General features: G+C 31.6%; 6 protein-coding genes across 6 annotated transcripts, besides 5 other annotated features; 3 read left to right on the forward strand and 3 right to left on the reverse strand.

The window, feature by feature from the left end:
* Window positions 1-436: 436 nt before the first annotated feature.
* On the forward strand, window positions 437-1,804 carry TVAGG3_0833800 (AG-1 blood stage membrane protein-like protein family; the record flags this gene model as incomplete). The annotated part of the gene is made up of 1 exon (XM_051248584.1): window positions 437-1,804. One exon carries the CDS (start codon window positions 437-439, stop codon window positions 1,802-1,804), a length of 1,368 nt encoding a protein of 455 aa, XP_051084059.1.
* Window positions 1,805-1,870: 66 nt separating this feature from the next.
* On the reverse strand, window positions 1,871-2,020 carry TVAGG3_0833810 (uncharacterized protein; the record flags this gene model as incomplete). The annotated part of the gene is made up of 1 exon (XM_001308435.1): window positions 1,871-2,020. One exon carries the CDS (start codon window positions 2,018-2,020, stop codon window positions 1,871-1,873), a length of 150 nt encoding a protein of 49 aa, XP_001308436.1.
* A 47-nt stretch (window positions 2,021-2,067) lies between these two features.
* On the reverse strand, window positions 2,068-2,811 carry TVAGG3_0833820 (DDE endonuclease family; the record flags this gene model as incomplete). The annotated part of the gene is made up of 1 exon (XM_001308434.1): window positions 2,068-2,811. The coding sequence occupies one exon, from the start codon at window positions 2,809-2,811 to the stop codon at window positions 2,068-2,070; it is 744 nt and encodes a 247-aa protein (XP_001308435.1).
* A 2,894-nt stretch (window positions 2,812-5,705) lies between these two features.
* Window positions 5,706-6,895: a mobile genetic element.
* Window positions 6,896-6,907: 12 nt separating this feature from the next.
* Window positions 6,908-7,424: a mobile genetic element.
* Window positions 7,425-10,766: 3,342 nt separating this feature from the next.
* Window positions 10,767-12,579, forward strand: TVAGG3_0833850 (phosphomannomutase 45a family; the record flags this gene model as incomplete). Its single annotated transcript, XM_001308433.2, has 1 exon — window positions 10,767-12,527. The coding sequence occupies one exon, from the start codon at window positions 10,767-10,769 to the stop codon at window positions 12,525-12,527; it is 1,761 nt and encodes a 586-aa protein (XP_001308434.1).
* Window positions 12,580-13,188: 609 nt separating this feature from the next.
* Window positions 13,189-15,945, forward strand: TVAGG3_0833860 (uncharacterized protein; the record flags this gene model as incomplete). Its single annotated transcript, XM_001308432.2, has 1 exon — window positions 14,620-15,612. The coding sequence occupies one exon, from the start codon at window positions 14,620-14,622 to the stop codon at window positions 15,610-15,612; it is 993 nt and encodes a 330-aa protein (XP_001308433.1).
* Window positions 15,946-16,172: 227 nt separating this feature from the next.
* Window positions 16,173-16,677: a mobile genetic element.
* Window positions 16,678-17,241: 564 nt separating this feature from the next.
* Window positions 17,242-17,539: a mobile genetic element.
* A 682-nt stretch (window positions 17,540-18,221) lies between these two features.
* Window positions 18,222-20,557: part of a mobile genetic element that runs on past the window's edge.
* TVAGG3_0833900 (uncharacterized protein) lies at window positions 19,717-20,528 on the reverse strand (the record flags this gene model as incomplete). Its single annotated transcript, XM_001308431.2, has 1 exon — window positions 19,717-20,528. A coding segment is annotated over one exon (812 nt), but the record flags the coding sequence as incomplete, so codon positions are not given.

Genomic DNA, 20,557 nt, shown 5'->3' on the forward strand with positions numbered 1-20,557 from the left:
CAGATGATGGATTCTCGATATGATCATATTTGATGATGAGATTCTCGATATGATCATATCAGATGATGAGATTCTCGATATGATCATATCAGATGATGAGATTCTCGATATGATGATATCAGATGAATGGATTCTCGATATGATGATATCAGATGAATGGATTCTCGATATGATCATATCAGATGATGAGATTCTCGATATGATCATATTAGTGAATGGATTCTCGATATGATCATATCAGATGATGAGATTCTCGATATGATCATATCAGATGAATGGATTCTCGATATGATGATATCAGATGAATGGATTCTCGATATGATCATATCAGATGATGAGATTCTCGATATGATCATATTAGTGAATGGATTCTCGATATGATCATATCAGATGATGAGATTCTCGATATGATCATATTAGTGAATGGATTCTCGATATGATCATATCAGATGATGAGATTCTCGATATGATGATATCAGATGAATGGATTTTCGATATGATGATATCAGATGAATGGATTCTCGATATGATGATATCAAATGATGGCTTTCCCGATATGATCATATTTGATGATGAGATTCTCGATATGATCATATCAGATGATGAGATTCTCGATATGATCATATCAGATGATGAGATTCTCGATATGATGATATCAGATGAATGGATTCTCGATATGATGATATCAGATGAATGGATTCTCGATATGATCATATCAGATGATGAGATTCTCGATATGATCATATTAGTTGAATGGATTCTCGATATGATCATATCAGATGATGAGATTCTCGATATGATGATATCAGATGAATGGATTCTCGATATGATGATATCAGATGAATGGATTCTCGATATGATCATATCAGATGATGAGATTCTCGATATGATCATATTAGTTGAATGGATTCTCGATATGATCATATCAGATGATGAGATTCTCGATATGATGATATCAGATGAATGGATTTTCGATATGATGATATCAGATGAATGGATTCTCGATATGATGATATCAAATGATGGCTTTCCCGATATGATCATATTTGATGATGAGATTCTCGATATGATCATATCAGATGATGAGATTCTCGATATGATCATATCAGATGATGAGATTCTCGATATGATGATATCAGATGAATGGATTCTCGATATGATGATATCAGATGAATGGATTCTCGATATGATCATATCAGATGATGAGATTCTCGATATGATCATATTAGTTGAATGGATTCTCGATATGATCATATCAGATGATGAGATTCTCGATATGATGATATCAGATGAATGGATTCTCGATATGATGATATCAGATGAATGGATTCTCGATATGATCATATCAGATGATGAGATTCTCGATATGATGATATCAGATGAATGGATTCTCGATATGATCATATCAGATGATGAGATTCTCGATATGATCATATTAGTTGAATGGATTCTCGATATGATCATATCAGATGATGAGATTCTCGATATGATCATATCAGATGAATGGATTCTCGATATGATGATATCAGATGAATGGATTCTCGATATGATGATATCAAATGATGGCTTTCCCGATATGATCATATTTGATGATGAGATTCTCGATATGATCATATCAGATGATGAGATTCTCGATATGATCATATCAGATGAATGGATTCTCGATATGATGATATCAGATGATGAGATTCTCGATATGATCATATCAGATGAATGGATTCTCGATATGATCATATTCGTTGAATGGATTCTCGATATGGTGATATCAAATGAATGGCTTTCTCTATATGTTGATATCAGATGATTAGATTCTGAATTTCAGGATTTCACATGATTATATCTCATTCTAATATCCTTGATTTGATATTAATTAATCAATGCTTTGCGAATTAATTCTACTTTGCTTTTCATTCAATCTTCTCTCTTCCTCTTCGATTTCTTCTCTTTTATTTGGTTTCTTCTTTGGTTTATCTCTTTTTTCATCACTCTTCTGGGCTTTTTTCATGTCTTCGATGTCCATTTTGTTTATTGGTGGGTTGCGTTCTTTGTACAATTTGCAGTTTTGTTTTAATTCATGTGCCAACTCTTCACTAATTGGATGCAAAGGAAGTGACGCCGTTTTCTCTTTTGTCGGGGGCTGCTTTTGGATTTCTTCAACAAACCTTTGATCAAGAATCTGGATGAATATCTTCTTTTTTCTTGCTCGCTATCTTCTAATTTGTGGTAATTAGTGTTGTTTTTTGTTAACAGTTTAGCGGGGTTATAAGGTAAATAACCACAGGAAGCAAATGCATTGAAAGCTGATTTGCCATCAACAACTTTCGTAATTGCCTCATGCGCGGTTTCGATTACCATAGCTTTTAATGTTGCTTGATCAGGCTCGCTTTTGTGTGCTTCTTTAAACTCTCTTATTTCCGTTCTCAAATTTTTTATAAATTGATCTTTGAACGGTTTTGACATCACCACATCATGCGGTTGGCATGATGCGGTGCATTTTCCTGGATATGTCAAAACGTCGATATTGTTTTTTTGTAAATATATGAGACTATTCGCGTTTTCTCTGGTGTAATGAGAATCTATTAATAGGAGAATTTTCCTATTAATATCGTCATTTCGTAATTCGATATTAATTTTTCCGACCAATAAATGACACCATGTCAGAAATATGGCATCATTCATATATCCATTGTCAGAAGAATTCAAATAGATTCGACCTTGGACGATATCCTTGAGATTCTTGTCTAAGGTTGAAGATTTGGATACCACAATTACTGATGGTCCAAGCCAGCCATTTGCCGCAAAGCACACCATAATCGATATGTGGTCTTCGTCATTCCCATAGATTTCTTCTTTTGGTGCATCTTTGGCGCGGCAAACCACATATCGATTACTTCCTTTGTATTTTATTGCAGACTCGTCTGCATTTATTATGGAAGATGAGCGTCCATTGACAATAGATTTTATGATTTGGCCGATTTGAAGCGACCATCTCAAAAGTGTGTTTTGGGTACATGCTTTTAATCGGTCGTAATCAACTTTATCTGAGGATTTAACCACAAAATCATATTTTGTGATAAATTTTTGCCTGATATAATTTTCAATTGTAGTTGGGTCGGTTTCTGTAAAGTGTTTTTTAAACCATTCAAGTTTATCAATTTTGAGAATTTGGCAGTAATATCTCGCTCTGATTTTAAATTCATTTAGAAACTGAATGGCTTTTTCAGTGACCTCACTAATTGAAAAAAAATATCCCGTTTGACATTTTTTCTATCATATGATTGGCTAAAAAATTTTGAACTCCAGTGGACAAGCATGCAATTCTATCGTTCGATGTTGCATCAATGTTGTATATTTCTCCAACAAGCGAAAATTTTAAACAATTTCCAATACGATCTTTATTGACATTTTCATGAACTTTAACTAAAGTGCAATTTTCATCACTAAGTGTTTCAATGAGATTTGGAATAGAAACTTGGTCCTGTAAAATTATTGATGTGACAATAATTTGATTAATTAGCAAATGAGAATTAAAAATTACACATTCAGTCAGAAATTGTGATGTTATTTCAGATAGTTCTGTAATATTCAACATTGTTTTAATTATTTTGTTGCAAGTTTCAATTTTTTTAAAAATTAGTTGCGAATAATTTTTAAATTGATATTTTGGGCTCCACCAAATTGGAGTTTCTGCGATTTCTTGCATTTGTAAAACATTGAGATTTGGCTTTAGTAATCTGAATTCGACATTGTAAAATTCGAAGGGAATCGTTGTAATTTGATGATAAAATGGTGATTTTAGACCTAAATTTAAATTTCTTAAGTTGTATAATGATTTTTGATCCAGATAAACCACTGCCTTTTGATATTTTTTTAATATTTGTTTTGCAACTTCTTTTTGCGTTAAATTGGTATCATTTAAAGGCTGATTATTCGAAGTTTGATTTGAATTGAAAATTGATTTAATTCTGTGTCCATAATAATTTATCACTGTATAATCAATCGTTGAGCCTGGGATGAGATCTTCAAGTTGAATAATTTCGTATTCCTGTCCAATGAATCTGTTGGTATCATTGTATTCTTTTTTTGGACTGACTTTAAATCTTTTTCTTTGTTTCTTTTGAGTGATAATTTTAAATGCAAATCCATCAATTGTTTTCAATTCTTCTATTTCAATGTGTGTTTCGTTTATAATTGTATTTTCACCATTAGTTTCATTGTTTTGATGTGCTGAATTATCGTTAAAATCTTGATCCGGTATAGAACCCTCATTGGTAAAAATATTATCTACTACACTTTGTAATAAATTTTTTGTTTTTTGATGTTGCTCCATATATTGTAAGATTTTATTGCAATTTTTAAGCGCGCTTGAACAGTTAAATTTTCTGGTACTCCTGATAACATGACTTTTCTTGGAGGAGATTTTTTTTCATCAATGTGTGTGTTTGGAGTTTATTTAGATAAATTAATTTAGGGTACTTATCCGGCCAAATTAACATTTAAAATTTTTATAACAAATATTAAAATTTCTCATGATGATATTTGTATATTTTTATATATATTGTATAGAAGATTATTAAAGTTTTAGTGGATCATAATATTTTAATAGAATCTCTCTTTATTAGTGTGGGGAACAAATTTTTGATTTTTGATAAATTTTCCTTCCAAGAGAAATTTGTGGCTCTGATGCATTATACCATGGCCCGAAGCCTCAGAGATTAAACAATCCAAAGAATTCGATAGGCCTGAGAAATTAAACGCAAAAAGAGTCCAAGTGAGGGAAATTAAAATTCCCCTCACTTGGACTTTTCATATATAGAGAAATTCCAGATATGATTTGCAAATGCAAATAGATACAACATATGTAGTATTATCATTGTATGCAAGTGCGTTCCTGATTGGACAACAACATGATGTTATTTTCAATAAAACATCAACGAACTTTCCCTTTCAAAAAAACTAATGATAAAAGTTAGTTTTTTTTATTTGGAAAAAGCAGGGTTTTCATCAGGAGGACTCCGCGCGAAGCGCAGGAGTCCTCCTGATGAAAACCCTGCAATCCATTCTTGTTATAAAATCAATTAAAAAAATGATCCAAGTAAGGGGAATTATAATTCCCTCACTTGAACTTTACTCGATTAAACGCTCTAATTCCTTCTACTGATTCGTAAGATTGGGAGCTATGGTGATCCTCAAGCGAATAAAAACATCACTGCTCTTCTGAACAACTATGGCTCAAAAGGAAAATACTTATATTGATAGGTATTCAGGAGCTCCAAGGTCCCTTTGCGCAATTATTGTTAGCTATTGAACTCCTGGAAATATCAAAAAATATGGTTTACAATATGAGCGATTGACTTTGGAGCAATTCTATACACTTCACATACTTATGCTCCACTTATATTGTGAAATTTTAAAGTTGCTTAGATATTTCTAATTGGTAAGCCAAAGAATGGAAGATAAAGTTCAATCCCCACATCTTGATGAAAAAATTACATGATTTTTCACTCACTTTATCACGTGGTAGTGTCATTCATAACATAATGCCTTTGCTGAAGTTTTAAATGATGCAAATACTTCAATATACCAAGGAATTATATTTTTTTTAATTATAAATAACTTCATTGCAATCGATGAACATATTACTGCTGTTAATATCTAGATAATATCAAATGGAGTGATAATTTTCGTTAAAAAAATTGGGAAACGAGTAGGGGTAATTTTAGCTAAAAGTGACACACCTGTAAAAAGTGACACACCCGTGAAGGGTGTGATTACCGATCGGTAATTTCGACAGTTTAGAATTTAAAATTTTTTATGGAACTGTTGCGAGTTTCATAAAGAATTTAAGGAATATAAGCAAAGATTTGAATCAAAATCTTAGACCTAAGCCGCTCGATTCGCTCGCGGCTTCCGCGAATTACAGATCAGCAAAGATTTGAATCAAAATCTTCGAACTAAGCCGATCGCTTCGCTCGCGGCTTTCTTTATTATTTTAAATTTGCATATTTCCATCAAAAGTTCATAAGGTAAAAAATTTCGTTTATATTATTGCAAAATAAAATCTTCATTATCAAAATAATATTAAATGATAATATAATATAATTTATAAACAACTATTATTTAATAAAGTTTAATTGCCAAGGTTCATCTATTTTTTGATTTTTAATGTTTTATGAATTTTATTTATCATGTATATATCTAATGAAGATTATATATGTAGAAGATAAGTACTTAATATGTACGTAAATTTTAATGAAATTTATACAACATTATAAAAATTTATGAATAAAAACTTGATATAAAATAACATTTTTATTTTTACTAAGAAAAAAAGGTTTTTGATAATAAATTTATTTTATTTCGAAAAAGTAGCAATAATCGTAAAAGGGTATTGATAGGCTTGCTAAAGTAACTAATTTTAGCTGTCAAATACTTTTGTATTTTGAAGTAAATTAGTATAAATTTGTTTTTACTTTTATTTCGAAAAAGTAACAATAATCGTAAAAGGGTATTGATAGGCTTGCTAAAGTAACTAATTTTAGCTGTCAAATACTTTTGTATTTTGAAGTAAATTAGTATAAATTTGTTTTTACTTTTATTTCGAAAAAGTAACAATAATCGTAAAAGGGTATTGATAGGCTTGCTAAAGTAACTAATTTTAGCTGTCAAATACTTTTGTATTTTGAAGTAAATTAGTATAAATTTGATATTATTTTAACTCCCTTTGAAAACCTCAATTTTCCATACAGAGGGAACGGGAATAGCATCCAATATTCCCTGAGAATGGTTGCGCATTCTCAGTTCCCTCTATATTTCGAACGAAGCTCTCATCGGTCTTTTTTTTAATACTAAACGTTTTTTTCACTGTCACTTTTAGCTAAAATTTGGGTTTGCCGTAGATAATTAAGGGAGGCTTCCGACCAGAAAGTCCTCTCAATTTTTGTGATGTTTACACCAAAAGTGAGATTCGTTAAGCGTTTTTCTCGTTGAATATTGAGTTTCCCGGATTTTAAGTTATTCATAAAGCTTCTCTATATTATACCCTATCTACTGATATGATTATTTTTGAAAAATCTCTTAAATCGACCTGCACTGAATTTTTTAGGGAAAATTCGAAATTTTATAGGCGTTTTCTGTAACGTTTTTTACGGAATAAAATCCGAAAAATAATTTTTTGAAGAATCATTTGGGTAGAATACTTATCGAAAATTATATTTATTATAATTTTGGTCGATAAAAATAAGCGGATTCAAAACTGGCAAAAACCCTTTCGGCAATTTGTGGACGATTCCGAACCCCCTCATTTTTGAAATTTAATAAGAAAAATAGAATCTTTATTAAATATAGATTTTAAAAAACTTGGTTATAAATTACGAAATTTTCTCACTTGGGCTAAAAAGTGACAATTTGGTCGGAAGCCACCCTTAAATCTGATGGACATTATTAAATTTGCTTTTTAATCAAATAAATATAATCGAAATAGGTAGTATATACGGGTTTGATTATGATTTTAAGAAATTATATATTTATTTTAGTTTTTTATTGAATTTGTAGTAGTCAACAATATAATACATATTATGTTAAATATTTTCAAAGTATAAGATACGGTTTTTTTATCAGGAAAAAAAAATAATTTGTGAGAATACTGCATTTTTATGTGAAGTGATCAATTTTTGTGCAGAAAAATAGAATTAATAACGAGAGTCATAGACAACATATGAGTGTACCAATGCTATAGCAGGGCAACAGTGTAAATCTGAAATAAAGGATATTGGATCGAGATTACAAAATAATAATTCCGTGACAATAGGATAAAAGGGATGCTAGCATAAAAGGTAGGTCAGAATATAAAATATTTATGATGATACATAAGAAATTTTTAATGAAATCAAAGTGTAAATACAATTTACATTTAATATTGACTGAAATTATGGAAGAAGGATAGTATTATTAGTTACAAATAATGTTTTATTAATGAGTGAATTATAAAAGTTAATAAATTCCGCATTCAAGTTATGAATGCCGAACATTGTGCCATTCCTGGTCATTTGCTCATGCAGTGTCCCAGGGATGGCACTGAAAGAGCGACAAGAGTGTCATAAACACTCTTGTCGCTCAAAGTTCCGCATTCAAGTTATGAATGCGGAACATTGTGCCATTCCTGGTCATTTGCTCATGCAGTGTCCCAGGGATGGCACTGAAAGAGCGACAAGAGTGTCACCCTTACTATTCTCACTTAAATTTCCACAATCAATTATAATTTATTAATATTATATTAAAATTACTTATTTGTTTTTCAATATCAATAAAAATATTAATATATACATTAAACACATACTTATTTCTATCATAAATCTCCATATCACTCATTTCTTATTTAATTTTAAATTATTATATTATACAGAACGACGTAATTCAACAATATGTTCTCTAATCATTCATAAAAACTGAAAAGAAATCATCTGTCAATCAAGTTGTTCAAAGTCGCTCAATCACAATAAGATTTTCAAATTCACTTGACTTTACTTTGAGTTATTTTATATATTTTGTTATAATTAATATATTATCATTATTATTCATGATTTCATTAAAGTCTGTTATTTACGTTAATTTTCATGGATGACGATTATAAAACTGATTCTCCTCCTCATCAATCACAAACAGCTCTTAACATTCCTATAGAAATTCGGTCGGAAATTCCTGTAGGAATTCTCGGGGAACTGTTTGACGATTCTTGTTATGGATTTTCAATTCCTGTTACTATTCTGCCAAATGACCGCGAAAAAATCATACACTCAATTAACTGCATACTTGGTAATTCCGAAACAGAAATAAATGAGCCAGTACAGCAACAAACTGAACCAAATTCCTAAATCATTAATTCAGTATTCGAAGAAGAAGATTATGAATATGTTTATTTATATGATGAAGATGAAGAAAATCAAAATCAAGAAAATCTAAATGCTGACAGCGATATAACGGATTTTAATAGAAATTATGATATCAGTCAATTTCAAATTTCATATGATGTTACAATTGGCAATAAAATTTTAAACGAAATACTAATTAAGAAAGTAAATCCGATCGCGAATTTTAATGAATTTTTTATTCGAGCCTTTAAAGAAGCACAAGAAAAAGAGCTGGAAATCATATGCAAGATATTTGAAGTAACGTATGCTAGTAATGAAAAGGATGAAAGCAAGGAAAATTTCAAAGATTTTTTGAATCTCTTTATAAACTTTATCCAGTCTGTTGAACAAGAAGCCATAGAGGCAAAAATGATTATCTACTGTAGATTAATGAAATTTGCCTTCTATTATCGGCATATTTTAATTTCAGAACCTATCATTGAATTGAAACAACTCTGGGATGTCATATGTGAGATATTTGATGATAATGAAGATTGGGTGCACGATTCGGTTATAGAATATAAACAAGATGAAGACTGCTTTGATAAAATGCGAGAAGAAGTTGGCATTTTTCTCAGCAATTTCGAAGACTCAAATGCTTGAAGTTATTGTTCTAACAATTGTTACCTATTTATGTGGTCCTGTTCCAAATATTTTAAAAATTTTTACTTTGTCAAGATGACACAATTTTGTCAACTTCAAGTTTGGTAATACTACTGCATTAAAATATAATTGTTTTGACTTGATTATTACAAATCAAAAATTAAATAAGCAGATTAAAAAAATATTTTACTTGTCAAGTTGACGACAAATTATCAAATACTTGATATAGACGGGAAAAAATTATAAAATGGTATTTAGCATTGTGAGTTGTTAGTGAAATCAATGAAATATGAGATATAGTGTTTGGCAGGCTGACACCGTAAAGTTCTGAAATGTGTGGTCCTTACCGCCGGGTTATAGATCCAAATTCATAAAATCTAGAGGAGACAGATAGCAAAGTATATAATCCAACGCATGGATAGTTAATTAAGCATAATAGATCTTTATGTTAGTCGTAGAATAAATCTTGTTTGATGATGAAATCAAAGATAATATGATTCGTTCATGTATTCAATTTAAAGTATTAGGCATGGAATAGAGAATTTATTAAGATTTTCTAAAATATATGTGGCTAACATTTGCACTCATTATTGTGACGTCAATAATATGCAAATGACTAGAGTATAATTATCTGTTGCATGAGTATATCTTACATGCATTAATATAATTTATAAATCACTAATGGTAACGCTTATGTGAGATTGTAAACTACTAAAATATAGATATATAACAAAAGGAAAGCAGTTTGACATATCACATACGATATTAGATCAATATAATATGGAATGTTGACTATTATATGTAATATATACAGAATGTAAATCCAAAATGAAGGGAAAGTGATGGATAACAATGTTATTTAACATGCTTTTATATAATTAATGCATACATACTTGTTGATGAGCAACAAATTGTAAATAGATGGTTCAGAGGACCCATATTCTTTTTCAATGTGACTGTCTGAAAATCTACCAAAATTTTGAGAGGGAAAAATTAAATTTGATTTTTAAGTTATTTAATATGCCTATAATATTTTTGCTAAATAAGATTGTATTTCTCTTTTCAATTTTCTTTCATGGATTATCGATTTTTCAAGTGTTTTCCCAAATCATACAATAAGAAATACTAACTAATTTTGTAGTAAAAATCTCTCATCTGACTATTTTTGAGGGTGGGTGATTTATGTGTAAATTGGTCGTTCGTATGAATTTTGAATTGAATTGATGAGGTGATCATCGTTTTTCATTTTTTATAATGTCTGCTCTTCGCAAGGCTGCAGAGGAATATCTCACAGTAGAAAGCATTCCAGAGTACAAGGAAACAATCAAGGCAATCCTTGATAACGAAGCCGAACTCAAGAAGTACTTCGGAGGACGTCTCGCATTCGGTACAGCTGGTATCCGTGGACGCACAGGCCCAGGCTACACACAAATCAACCCAGGTCTCATTCTCCAAACAGCTCAAGGCTACTGCAAGTATTGCATCGACACATTAGGCATCGATACAATGAAAGAACGCGGTATCGTCATCGGCTACGATGCTCGTAAGTATTCTCGTGAATACGCTGAAATCACAGCATCTGTCTTCCTCATGAAGGGCATCAAAGTCTACCTCTTCTCTACAATCATCCCAACACCATACGTTGCCTTCGCTATCCGCTACCTCAAGGCTGCTGGCGGTGTCATGGTTACAGCCTCCCACAACCCAGCCACAGATAATGGCTACAAGGTCTACTGGGAGAACGGTGCCCAGATCATCGAACCACACGATGCCGGAATCTCCAAGGCCATCCAAGAAAACCTCATCAGATGGGAAGGATTCGACCAATCTCTCTTCGTTGACTCCCCACTCTGTGTTGATCCACTCGAAGATGTTCGCGCCGCTTACAACAAGATGATTCGCGAGAAGCTCTGCTTCCACTACGAAGAAAACAACAAGCCATCCGGCCTCCGCGTTGTTTACTCCGCCATGCACGGTGTTGGCCACAAACCAACTCTTTGGGCTCTTCACACATTCAACCTTCCACTTCCAATCCCAGTTCCAGAGCAGTGTGAAGGCAATGGCGACTTCCCAACAGCCGCATTCCCGAACCCAGAAGAAGGCGAATCAGTTTTCCGCCACGCATTCGCTCGTGCCAACCTTACAGGCGCTGATCTCATCATCTGCCAGGATCCAGATGCCGACCGTGTTGGCATTGCCGTCCGCCAGAAAGATGGCTCATTCCGCATCCTCCACGGCAACCACACAGGCACACTCCTCACATGGTGGTACATCCAGCACTTCAAGGGCGACCGCTCCAAGGCCAAGTTCCTTTCCTCAACAGTTTCCACAAAGATGCAGCAGAGAATCGCTGAAGTCGAAGGATTCCAGTACGAGGAAACACTCACTGGCTTCAAGTGGCTCGGAAACGCTTCTCTCAAGGCAGCAGAAGAAGGTGTTACACCACTCCTCGCCTTCGAAGAAGCCATCGGTTTCGAAATGGTTCCATCAATCACACCAGACAAAGATGCCATCTCAACAACAGCTGTTGTCATCGAAATGGCTCACTACCTCATGAGAAACGAGAAGAAGTCACTCACAGACAAGCTCGATGAAATCTACCAGAAGTATGGTTACTACCTCTTCAACAACTCATACTTCATGTGCCACGATCCAGAAGTCATCAAGGCTGTCTTCGTCCACATGAGAACATCTGGACCAGACGGAAAGTACGTCCAGAAGGTCGGCCGTTTCGCTGTTACAGGTGTTAGAGATATGACACTCGGATACGACTCTCGCACAGCTGATCACAAGCCAGTCCTTCCACAACAGTCTGGCCAGATGATCACATTCTACCTCGACAACGGAACAGCAGCTACAATCCGTACATCAGGAACAGAACCAAAGATCAAATGGTACATCGAACTCGCTGCTGAGAACCTCGAGAAGGCTCAGAGAGATCTCGACGAAGTTGTCAAGGCTATCCAGGACGATCTCCTTCTCCGCGAGAAGTACAACCTTAAGCACACAGATTAAATTAGTCAATACAGGTCTTTCAACCGAATAAACAACTGTAAATTTACACCAATTTTTAATTTTTCTATTTAAATCCAGACAATCAACATTCATCTTTTAAATGTATTGCAGAGCTCAAACTCGATCTATCCGAAGATAATGAAAACGAAGATGAGCCAAAAGTTAACTATGAGCGACATAATAGTTTTAATTATATGATTTTTCTTGTTTCTTAAAAATCTTAATATTTTATTTTATGAAATTCAATTAATTTTTATATTTCTGGCTGCTATTATCAATAAAATCGTAGATATGTTTAAGTTTCTAACATTGTAATCACATTTCATTCTAGTTTTATATTTCACAGGAATATTTAGAAAGAGTTTTTGCTTCATATACAGTACAAAAGCAACACTTCACTTATTTATGTCACATTTAAAATCGTGCCCTTTGATATATGAATATTTTGGCTTTTGAATATAATTAATTCTCGCACAAATGCTATCTGTACATTTCAAGCCTTTGCACATAGAGAACATACAAAAAGACAAAGAATTTCCAAAAGAAACACTCTAGATAGGTGTTTAATTCATTATGAACAAATATTTTCTAACAAATAAGAGTATATTGTAAAGAGACAATCTGACATTTAAATTGAAAGAAACTCATAGAATTGATTGTATATTAATCCAAAATTTTGTCATTAGAAAATGTTTAGTACGAAATGGCAACATTTAGCATCTAGATCTAAGTACACATAATTAAATTGGAGATAGTTGCACATAACAGACTCGAACGTTATATAAATCGTTCTTCCTTTCTCACAATGAGTGGGAAGATTTCTTTAATTCTTCGATTCAGCACAATTCCTATTCACAAAAAAATTCAAATCTCAATATTACTACATTTGAGAGTTATTACGTTTCACTTTGTCTTTTTATTCACCTTAATCAGACTGGAGCAATTCGAATTACAGACAATTCACCAAATTCTCTCAAATTTCTTATTGAAACCAGCTCATTTGATGAATGCTAACATAAGAGCGATAAAGGTGGATCTTTATTCATAGATTCAAAAAAAGGAGAATGCATCCAAGATAGAATCTGTTGTATTGGCTCAAAATCGCCAAGTTCTGGAGTGTATTGTCAAATTACAGTTTCAAAGACATCTCCTTTTAAAAATTATAATTTCAAGTGGTGATGGAAGCTTCGAAGGAATAAAAAATATTTACTTAATTAATGGTGAATATGCAAAAATGAATTACCAGTGTATGTACTACATAAATTTTTTCCCCAACTCCAATATCACATTTTCAACGTTTTCAAACAATACAATGAAAACTCGCGGGTATTTTGAAGTTTGGAATCAAGGCACTTCTAAATTCAAAATGATTTATTGTAATTACTATAAAAATTACATATCTCACTTGATATATAGCTATTATGATATTGATATTATTAATTGCAGCATATATAAAAACGATGTCGGTGGATATTATTTCGAGGTTGATAACAAAGGAACAATGCTACTTCAAGGGATTTACTTAGACGTCACAAATCCTACTAAATATGGAACCATCAAAATATCACAAAAAAACAGTTCACCATATCCAGACAATCAACATTCATCTTTTACATGCATTGCAGAACTAAAACTCGATCTATCAGAAGATAATGAAAACAAAGATGAGCCAAAAGTTAACTATAAGCAACATAATAGTTTTAATTACATGATTTTTCTTGTTTCTTAAAAATGCTTAAACATTGATTTTATATTTGAATTATATTTCAGGACCCATTATACTCTATCACATATTTCAACTATAGTTGAATCACTCATAATGCTACAGTATCAATATTATATGTCAATCATCTATAAATAAAAATAATTCTATCACAAGCAAATGAAAAAGAAGCTTGTAAAATGTCATACCGTATCCAAAACGTCCAAGGAATGAAAATCTGCCCAAGGAATGTATTCAAAACATGGTCGGCAGTTTTCGATCAGGTCTTTGAAAATTTTTGACATTTTACAACAAATCTAATCTGAATTTCATTTAAGGTGTTAATTAGATGGTTGAGATGATAACACTTAAGTTTTTTACGTTCATTGAATGCAGATATTACCTCTTATTTTACACAATACTTGGAAAGATTTCTTTGACTCATCAATTTCATACACACTTTACAGAAAAAAGCGCGAATACCTCAATGCCAGTCCAACAAATAGCTATTACATTTCTCATTGTCTCTTTATTTATCTTAACCAGACAGGTGCAATTCGAATCACAGATACATCAACAAATCATCTCAAATTTCTCATTGACACCAGCTCATTTGACAAATGTGAGCATCAAACCGATCAAGGCGGTTCCTTTTTCATGATTTCGAACAAAGGTGAGTGTATTCAAAACAAAATCTGCAGTTTTAACTCCAAATCGCCAAAAGAAGGCACATACTGCAAAGTTACCGTTTCATCTACATCTCCATTTAAAAATTACATTCTTGATTCATCAATTTCCACCAGCGGCGATGATAGTTTCCAAGGAACACGTAATATCTATTTATACAACGGCGAAACCCACATGAAATCAATTAATATTTCATTTTCAAAACTTGAATTGAGAAATTTATACGAATTTTATTGCTGTTCTAATTCAAACGTTTCACTTTCAACATTTTCGAATAACACATCTACGATCACTGAATATCATCAAGAATATCACACTGGCTCATCTGATTCAATCGAATTTAAAGTTCTTTTTTGCAATTACTTCGCAAATAGCTGTAATTACTTCATCGCCACAGATTATGATTTGATTTTATCTAATTGCAGCTTTAATAAAAATAATATCCGATTTTGGTATTTCACACATACCAATAATAAACAAGTTCAACTTAAAGGATGCTATTTTAACGATCCTGGTCCTATTTCATTTGGATCTGTCACAATAACAGAACAAGTTATTTCAAATTATCCAGATAACAATTATTTATCTAATACTTGCTTACGCATGATCGAAGAAGATACAGAAGATGAAGAAATTAAAGTCAACAATAAAAGAAGAAATAAATTTATTTTTTTGATTTTTCTTGCTTCTCTTTAAATTATTCAAACAATACTTTTTAGACGTTTTTTCCTAACACAATGAAATTTGTCACAATAAAATAGAAATCTGGTATCGGGGATGAAAACAAAAATTATATCCTAGTACTTTTGAATGCATCTTAGCTACAGAGAATGTAGGTTCAACTTATCCAGAAACTCGTCATTTGTCATACATTTGCATAGAAAAACTATTAAAACTAACTGAAGTCGAAATAATAGTTAATAATAAATAAAAATTTAGCTTTATATTTCTGATTTTTCTTTGTTATATTGCTTCTTAATCAAACATTCTTTCTGTATTCATGCACATTATTGTAAATCTTAAGATTCAGTTCAAAATCAACTTGATTTTTGCATATTTATATGCATTTAATATTATTTTTCATTATCATAATGTTCCATTAGAGAATCTAATGGCCACGTAGCATATTTTCCTTTATCATAACATTTGTCAATTTTCCGATCATTTTTTATGAAAATTTTTGACATTTTACAACAAATCTAATCTGAATTGGGCCAACTTCAATTTTATCTGATTTCCAGTTATTTCCGATCGAGAAAAAACATAGCACACATTTGCACACATTTTTACACTTTTTCTGACAAGCATCATTCAAATTTGAAGAAATACCTCTAAATTTCATTCAAATTTCTGTCAAAATGTGTGCAAAATTGAAATAGGCACACATTTTGACATACAATTATTTATATACGTTATTTTAATGGTTTCAGAGAAATCTTCGTTACACATTATTGAAGATTACTCAATATTTAAGTGAATGACTCACTACCACCTGTTTAGAAAAATGGTAGCATAAAATCCAAATGCCACATATATTATTTCTTATTTCATACAAATAAACTTACAATTATAACCTCAACTTGTTTGCAAAGCAGAAACTCAATATAAGCAATCGATCAGTAGTGTATTTAAAAGTCGAATTTAAATTTAAAAATTTATAATCTTATTTCGGAACCAAATAGTATAAATTTAGGACAAAAAGCTACGTGGTGTTGATAACAACTATTAAACTTCAAATATTACTACCATGTATAGATACAAGGTGATGTGAATTTTGCATCCCTGGGATGGACGATACACCCAAAGTGTCACCTTTTTGGGATAACAAAAATTTATATATATGAGAGTTCTGCAAATCATATGCACAATATCTATTCTGCCTGACTTCTTGTATATAGGAGTCAGGCTGAATAGATATTGTGCATGTGGCAATATAAGTATTTCCGAGATTGCCATCGTGCGCTATAGTACACTACTTCTCCTTGGTCCTAGCTCGGTTCCAAGGATATCGGTGTTCAAGGATTTGGCAAGGTCCTTCTGAAGTCTCTCATTCGATGAGAGCTTTCGGAAGAACCTTGCCTTAGAGTATTCCAACTCTTGTTCTCTTGTCCCTGAATAGTCAGAAAAGCTATTTGACTACTTAAGGCAGAGATTATCCGAGGTCCCTCATTTGATGAGAGGCCTCGGATAATCTCTGCCTTAAAGTTGTACACTTGTAGTCCATCAGAATGTAAGTATACACGGATAGGACAGCTTTCTTCTGAAGTCTTAGATTTGATGAGAAGCCTCAGAAGAAAACTGTCCTATTTTATAATAGGAGAAGTTTCAGAAGCTCCAGAGCTCCCTTTCGTAAGGAATAGGAGCTTTGGAGCTCCTGGTTCGAAGATGTGCTTCGCATCTTTCATCAGCATAGGATATTTATCAACTGGGACTCTGTTGATGAAGACTCAGGAGCTCCAAAGCTCCCTTTCGTAAGGATTAGGAGCTTTGGAGCTCCTGGTTCGTAGAAGAGCTTCGCATCTTTCATCAGAAGAGGCCCAAATGGTAAATATCCTCTGCTGATGAGCTTCAGGAGCTCCAAGGCTCCCTCTCGTAACGATTAGGAGCTTTGTAGCTCCTGAAGGTAAGGTAGGATTGCTCTGATCTCTAATCAGTAGATGCCATGCCTCATTATGGACTCTACTGACAAGAGATCAAGAGCTCCAAGGACTCCCTTTTTAGCTAGTGGCATTCTCACCATTTAGTAGGATCGCTGATCCTACTAATGAAGTGATCACTTAATATACGTTTTGAATAAATTGAATTTTTTTACAAAAATTTAGTATTTTTTATAAACATCACATATATATTATAAATACGTAAATATATTCTTTAATTCAAAAAATTCAATTCGGTTTCGGGCTGGGTATCCCAGCCCCAAGTATTCAATTTTATTCAATTTTTTTAGAATTTTGGGTTGGGGGGCCCAGACCAAAACAAACTTTATATTTTGATGTGAAGATGCGTATGTGTACATCATTATTGCGTTATATATTATATTTTTAATGAAAAAAATCTGATTCAAAAAAAATTATCACTAATTAGTTGATAATATAAAGAAAAAATATATAAATTGTATGTTTTGAGAGTATTTATCCGCATTCACTCATATGAATTTCATTAAATAGTGTCTTTTTACTCCAAAGAAAAAAAACTAGAAAAATTTCTCGAAATTTTTATTTTTAAAAAAATTTTGGATTTTATATTAAAAACTGACACTGGGAGGACGATAGGGCTGGGATTAGAGATACCCCGCTCACTTGGGAAAAATACAGATCTATACTACCATGAACAATACAATGGCTCATATTGATAATTGATAAACGTGTATATAAATTGCATATATCATCAATGTCATTAAGTAAAATACATGTATATAAATAGATTAGAAATATTTTCGGTTAGAATTAAAATCTATGTAATAAAAAATAAGTTATAAAAATAAATACTGAATTTTTATTTGTAATATAAACTGCTACAATATGCTAGTGTATACAAATGTATTTGTCGTATTGATTTGAAAGATCTTCAACATGGTTCAGATCTAAATTTGAAACTCGTAAAATAAAGCGAATCTTTATTTATAATATAAACTGCTACAATATGCTAGTGTGTACAAATGTGTTTGTACAAATGTATAACTCTTTGTCAATTGTCATGGCACCTTATAACTTAAAAATCATTTTCATTAACAAATATAAAAAGTGACAATTAATATTTTCATTAAATGCATATTTAATTATCAAAACAATGTCGATTTAGCTTGAATGTTCATTATAAATGTGTAAGTTTAGGAAAACAAAAAATAATTAATTCTCGCAAAGAAACTTATTTTAAAAGAACCTAAACAAAAGTTCATATAATAATAAATCTAAAAATAGATATTAATTTAAACGAAGATAATGAGAGAATGGGGATGTTGTAAAACAATGAGACTTAATGATCAAATAATTAAAATAATAAAATTAATTAAAGGAAAGCTAAAATAGTTTAATGAATTTTTATAGATTGATTACACAATCAATGTTTCTGTGTCAATGTACATCAATCAACATTGTTTCATTGAATTTTGTCTTTCACCAAGAAGATTCAAGAACAAAGTTTTGTAGTTTCAATAGATTGATTACACAATCAATGTTTCTGTGTCAATGTACATCAATCAACATTGTTTCATTGAATTTTTGTCTTCATATATACTTATATATTACTGTTCCTATTTCCCTTATTATTAATTTTCAAATTCTTATAAAATAATTTTTTATTCTAAATGATTTGTCATAAATTAATTAATCTCATTTCCAAAAATATCATCTTCTGTAATTTCGAATTCATTGATATTTATATCATCGGATTCTTCTAATTTAATTGTAACAGAATTTGAAAACTGCTCATCATTTTTATTCAGATATTTTTCAATTTCTATATCTCGATAATCGGCCTCTCCAAATCGAAATGATTTTTTATTTTTTGATTATTTCACTTGGTATTTCTGCACGTTCTAATCCAAAATTAGATGTGAATACATCTAACTCTTGTTGAATTCTTGTCAATGGTATAAAATACGATTTTTTATGATCAAAATTGTCATTTTGCTGCCTTGCATATCGATGAAAATATACCTTATCAACTTTCAATAGGATGTAAATCATATGATAAATAGTTGGATGTGGGAATGCAATATGAGAGTTTAACACTTTGTTAAATGACTCAACTCCATTATTGGAAAAGATCATATCAGATACTTTCAGCTTGTTAATTACATCATACTTTTTACCCCATGTATTTAAGAAATATTTTGCAAAATCATTTATTTCTTTAATCGCATCTAATTTTTTGCAAATTATTTCAAAAACTTCTATTGGAACAAAAGGACATGCACATAATAGTTTTAAAAGTGATTTTGCGCAAACATCGTTTTCATCACATAACTTTTTGAAATTTTTAACAAGAGCTGCTATATAATGAAATATACAACCAGTGACTGTAGTTTCATCATTGACTTTAGATTTGATTGATTTCATTAATGCATTCTCAAAATCTGATTTAATGATTTTATATTTTCCCAATGATATACTAATAAGAGGACATGTGATCATTAAATTAAAAACTGTATCATAGTTAAGTGATGATCTTCCTGTCATTAGTACATGAAGGAAAGGTAAATATAAAATTGTAGCTTCATCGTATACTAAAAGATTTAAGAGCTGCCCATTTGCTAACTTAATTGGAACGATACGAAATGTTCCATCTATGAAAAGATGGTTGCAAGTTTTAGCTCTTTTTATAAAAGCTGGCAACCCGAAGAAATAATAGTTAGTATCATCTGAACTTGAGTAATATTGGGTTATATAATAATCTGTGCTGTTATACTTTTCTAATAACTTCTTAATTAATTCATTTTCGCTTAGTTTGATTTTAGGCCTGATCTCGTAGTATAGCTTTGCTATTGTTTGAGGTGAAATATCAATAGTATCATCATGTGAAGAATTGTATTCAAATATGAGTTGATTTGAATATTGTCGAGCTTCAGCTAGTGATAACAATGGATTATTTTGAATATAAGTTGATATCATTGATTCGAATTCATACCTGATTTGATGTG

This window comes from Trichomonas vaginalis, chromosome VI (genome assembly GCF_026262505.1).
Source record: "Trichomonas vaginalis G3 chromosome VI, whole genome shotgun sequence".
Classification (NCBI taxonomy): Eukaryota; Parabasalia; order Trichomonadida; family Trichomonadidae; genus Trichomonas; species Trichomonas vaginalis.